The sequence below is a fragment of the Physeter macrocephalus genome, chromosome 1, assembly GCF_002837175.3.
Source record: "Physeter macrocephalus isolate SW-GA chromosome 1, ASM283717v5, whole genome shotgun sequence".
NCBI classification, from domain to species: domain Eukaryota; kingdom Metazoa; phylum Chordata; class Mammalia; order Artiodactyla; family Physeteridae; genus Physeter; species Physeter macrocephalus.
The window spans coordinates 34,087,975-34,093,366 of NC_041214.2; the positions used below are offsets into that span (position 1 = coordinate 34,087,975).

At 58.5% G+C, this 5,392-nt stretch overlaps 1 protein-coding gene across 1 annotated transcript in view; it reads left to right on the forward strand.

Annotated features, from left to right (window-relative positions):
* Positions 1–3,385, forward strand: part of SLCO2A1 (solute carrier organic anion transporter family member 2A1) — a 78,637-nt gene extending 75,252 nt beyond the window's left edge. The window contains exons 13-14 of the mRNA XM_024131905.3: positions 432–555; positions 1,385–3,385. Coding sequence (XP_023987673.1) covers positions 432–555; positions 1,385–1,505 — 245 coding nt within the window. The 3' untranslated portion in view covers positions 1,506–3,385. The remainder of the gene's footprint in view (positions 1–431; positions 556–1,384) is intronic.
* The last annotated feature ends 2,007 nt before the right edge of the window (positions 3,386–5,392 follow it).

Sequence of the window (5,392 nt, forward strand, 5' to 3'; positions counted from 1 at the left end):
TGCGCGTCCGGAGCCTGCGCTCCGCAACGGGAGAGGCCACAACAGTGAGAGGCCCGCGTACCGCAAAAAAAAAAAAAAAAAAAAAAAAAAAAAGAGGCTCCTGCCACCCAGCGGAGCCTAGCAATCCCAGGTGTGGGAACTATGGTATCCGTCTGAGCAGGCCCACGGTGACATCTGTGACTCACCCTGCCCTGGAAGGATGGCTCAGGCCCCTTTTCTCTTCTAAGCCTCTGGTGAAAGAGTAATTCAGGCTTCACGGAAAGCTCTTCTGCTTTCCAAAGTCACTGTGGTTCCCAGGCTGGGGCAGAGCCGTGCTCATGCCCGTGAGCCGTGCAGGGGCGCTGGGAGGCTCGCTCCCCACCCTGCCGGGTGCCTCTGCCGGCAGCTCCACGTGACCTGAGCTCTCTGAACTCTCTTCCCACTGATGCCAGCCTGGCTGCCGTCTCCAGCCCTCTACGGCCTCACCATCGACTACTCCTGCATCCGCTGGGGCGCGCAGTGCTCCGGAAGGCGAGGGGCCTGCATCTACTACGACAACGACGCTCTCCGAGACAGGTGAGGGCCCGCACGACGTGCCAGGTCCCAGGCCCAAGCAGAGGCCACCATCTGCTCCGGTGGCAACTGTGAGGCTCTCAGGCCTCCGAGGGAGAGGGCAGGAGGGGAGCTGCCTTGGGCAGGGAGCGGGGCCACCGGTGACCGGCGTTTCAGGGCTCACAGAGGGCCGTCCAAGACTCAGGGGCTGCTCTGATGTGGCCCCCCTTCTGCGGTCCCCACTGGCCCTCGGGGGGCGGGAACAGCAGCAGAAAGAGGTTTTTCAAAGGGAGAGGCCGTGGCTGTGGGATGATGATGCCAGGCCAGCCTCCCACTGATCGGAAAGAGGTGGCCCATCACGGCTCCTGGCAGAGGCCAAGGGCAGGTGGCACCCAGCTGCAGCACCACTGAGTTCGGCACCTCTTCCAGCCACCTCACCAGCCGCCTCATCACACAGACAGAGACAGCAGGGAGAGTGGGCTTCAGGGGGCAGGACAGGATCTGGAAACGGCGTGGGAGTGGCACAGAAGGCCTGGAGAGGGGCAGACCAAGAGGGCAGCAGGAAGGTGCCCCCTCCTGGCTGTGCTGCGCAGCAGGACCCTCCAGGCGGCTGGGTCTGCAGTGTTTCTCTGGCCCTCCGGGGGGCGCCAGGGCACGACTGGGAGTCCCACAGCTACTCCCCGCCTACTCCCTGGGAGGCTTGTGGTCTTGGGGATAAAAGGAATGAGGAGAGTGGCCCCACCTGGGTGGGCCCGGACCCTTCCCTGAGTGGTGAGGACACATGGCCCGGGCCACCGTGATGCTGGCCACGGAGCCTCCACACCCCTCTCGGGGCCTGTCTCCTGCCCCACAGGTACCTGGGCCTGCAGGTGGGCTACAAGGCTCTGGGCACGCTGCTGCTTCTCTACATCAGCTGGCGGGTGAAGAAGAACAAGGAGTACAACGTGCAGGAGAAGGCCGCCAGCCTCATCTGACAGGCGACCTCGGCCGCCGCCCTGCCCCCAAGAGCAGACCCTGCCCCCGAGAGCGGACCCTGCCCCACACCTGCCCACATTTACTAACGTTAACACGGCATCGCCTTTTCGTTTCTTAAATAAGAAAGAAAACCCCACCACCATTTGCCTTCCCTGTCCCCTCCTCCCAGAGCACCCCAGGGTCCCTTGGGGCCGCTGTGCACCGGGGACGGTGGGGGGGCACGGAGCTGGGGGGCTGGGTCTTCCCTGGTCCCTTGGGAGGGGCCCCCCGAGGCCCAGGCTCATCCTGCACAGTAGGGATGCTCACTGAGGCAGCTCTGCCCCCGCAGCCCCGTAGTGGGTGGTTTCCCAGGTGGAGAGACCTCTGGGTATCTGCCCAAAGGAAGAAGGGAGGGCTGAGCTCTTACTGGCCAGAACCAGGCTAGGGGAGGGGGAGGCTGGCTGCAGCCCCCTCTGCGTCCAGGTTCAGCACCAGCACAGAACCCAGGAGGGGCCGGCTCCCTTCCCCTCAGATCCTCGCTTCCTGCCCCGACAGGCCACGTTGGAAGCTGCCCCGTTGGGAAGTAGGGCCAGCTGGTCCCCTCTCAGTTACCCACGCTCGGGCGCCAGAGCTGGGACTGACACCCAAGGACGGGCCATCCAAATGCCGTTCACGTTGACTCTAGGCCCTTCCGTCCACGGGTCTGTGCATGTTTATCTCTGTCTTTCTGGGGGTATATCTCGAACTAAGAATGCCACGCTGTGGTGAAGACCTGCAGCCGGCTGTGGGTAGCCGTGATGCCCAGGCCCTAGTCCACGGTGTGAGGACAGGACTCGTCGTCTCAGAGTGGTGGGAAGAACCCCTCCCCAACAAGCCTCCCCAGGCGCAGATGAGGTGGCTTCACACGGGCTCCCTCGTCTGGACTTTAGTCTGTGTGTCGCGGAGTAAAGGGAGGCCATCGGGGATGTCCGCAAAACAGGTGATGAAGCCCAGGGAACGTCAAAAGCTGCCAGGCTGCTCGGCCATCTGCAGCCCACAAAGTAGAGGCCCGAGAGGTTGACTCTCCTGGTCCTGAACACGCTCAGCAGCATTTTCTCAGCCTCTTCTCACCGCCTCCAGAGGGGTGGGTGCCTTCTCCGGACTTGGGCCGAGAGGCGCTGCTGCTGTGGGTGCAGGTTCAGAGTCAGAAGCCAGCAAGGGAGGCCTTTCATCCACAAGTATTTTATTTATTGGAGACCGACCTTGTGCAAGGCGGCGCTGGTGCATGGTTCTCCCGGAGCTTCCCCGCCCTCCATCTACACTAAAGCCTTCTCCCAGAGTGGGCTCACTGGGCAGGGCTGGGGCTGCACAAGCAAGAACCCGGAGATGGTCAACAAGACCTTGACCGTCCACGCCCCATGGGACTGAGCCCGCTCCTGGCCTTTGCCAGACAAGGAGCTGACTCGCCATGTCCTCTGGAGCAGCTGACGTTGGTCGTGGCCACATGCAGATCTCTTGAGTGCCACTGTTCTTGGAAGACCCTTCCAGAAGCCACCTCCAGAAAGGCCTCACATGGTGGAATGTCAACGGCGACACTGCCATGGGACTGAAGTCTTTGTGAAAGCCACTGTCGCAGACAGCCTGATTCCAAAGCCACCAGCTCTATTTCCACAGATCTCACTCTGGAAGGGAGGCTCCATGCAACCTCAGGGGCCAGTTTTGGCCCTTAAATGGTCCTGCTTGGAAAATGATTCCCCGCAACTAACCCTGGTCCTTCTCGCTGCCATTTAACCAAATCCTGAAGGTACTACCTGAGCTGAGCTCATGAAGAATGAATGCCAACCTTCAGATTCTGGAAGATGGTTGCCCTCCCAAGCCTTTTTTCTATTACGATATTGCTATTAATATATTATAATTCTGCTGTTGATATAATTTGGTCATGAATTTGTACTGTCATGTATGTTGGCTAGAGAGCAGACAGAACCTATACCTTCTGGCCAGAGGAGTTGCCCCTGCCCCAACCCCTGGGGGCCCAAGGCCATGGGGATGGGAGGTGATGCCACTCTAACCCATCGTCCTGGTACAGAGCAGCAGCAGGTGCCTCGTTCCTTCAGTGAAGCTCTGCAGGTGACTGTCAAGACTCCACAGTGCTGGGCTCTCAGGAGCCCTGATCCCTGCCCCTGAGTTTATATGCAGAAGTGGGGTTGGACATGGACAGCTAAGTCCATGACACAAAAGAGAACTAATATCGTAATCATCACCGATCACTTGGTCACAGCCAGTACGACTGGCCCACAGCAAACCTGCCAGCTGGGACTATAATGGTGTCATTTCACTTCTGGTGCAAAGCTTAACACGCTTCCTTGAGTGTTGGACTCTCATAGAGTGTGTTGTTAAAATGCAGATTCCCAACCCTCTCCACCTAGCCCCAGACACCCTATATATGGGGATGAAGGGGGCCCAGGAGTGGCATTTTTAACTGGCCCCTCGTGTGAGGCTGATGCGGCTTATTGTCAGACCCTGCGTGGTGGGTCTTCAGGGCCTCAAGGATGCCCACTTATGCTTAGACCACTGAGACACAGACCCACACTGGGCCTGTGGTCAGCTCAAAAGTGACTGGAGGAGGAGAAGGCTCCAATCAGGGGCTAGTGGACATGGAAAACAGTGCAAGAGCCCACATTTATATTGGGTTCTACCAGTCCTAAGAGTGGAACTCTCCCTCTACAAGCTTGAGAGTGCAAAATGTGTCACTGTCATTTCTTCATATTGGTTGTGTCTGACTTCAGGGCCTCATGCTGCTGACTGGCTGGAAATTCAACCTCAACCAGCCTTGAGTTTGGCTCTCAGAGCCATCTGCACGTCCTCGGGTCCTGCCACTGTGGGTCTTTGGTCTCTTCCCAGTCTGAGGCCTCCTAGAAGCCCTGCTTCTTCCCTGAGCCTGGAAACCCTGAAGAGGCCAGATCCCAAGACTAGGGTCCTGTGGACCCCCAATGACGCGCCCCATCCCCACCTCCAGTCCTAGGAAGCCCACCCCTCTGCTCCACTCCCTCTCCCAGCCCCTCAGGGGCTGAACGAAAAATCCAGGAAAGGAAGCGTTTGCAGGAACCTTTTTATCCCATCCTTCCTTGAGCCTTCTTGGCACAGGAGAGGGAAAATGCAGTGCGAATTAAATGCCACATCTCCATAAATTATCCTTTGGCCCTCAGCCCTTTGGGGTGATCCTTACCATAGCCCCATGTTGGAGGCCAGACTGGTCTTAAGGCTCCATTTGAAGATGAGGAATCTGAAATCAAGGAAGTGACCATGTAGTCAAGTTTATGCAAATAATAACTGGCCGGATCTGGACTCAAACCAGGCTGTCCAGACCTCTCTGTCTGCTCCAGCTCCCCTACTGAGTCAGTCTGTTCCCTCAGAAGTTCACCAGCCCATGGGATGGAGGTGGGGGCATCTGCTGAGGGCCAAGCAAGGTGGGTAACGGAGGTGGAGAGAACCAGGTAATATTTCACTCACCCACCTTCTATTCAAGTAATAAGAACGTTACAACTGTTCATTAACCAGGGCCGCGTCAGCCCTATAGCACCAGGAGTTAAAGGAGAGTCACAGAGAAAAGGGACAAAGAGGAAAAGGCTTTCAAGAGAAAAGGCCTTGGGCTCCCCTGGTGGCGCGGTGGTTGCACGTCCGCCTGCCGATGCAGGGGAGCCGGGTTCGCGCCCCGGTCTGGGAGGATCCCGTGTGCCGCGGAGCAGCTGGGCCCGTGAGCCATGGCCGCTGAGCCTGCGTGTCCGGAGCCTGTGCTCCGCAACGGGAGGGACCACAGCAGTGAGAGAAAAGGCCTTGAGAGAGCTGCACACAGACAGACCTTCAAGGAGACACGCCCACCTGGTGACGGGTTAGCAGAGTCTCACTTAGGAAACAAAGCCACGTTGTG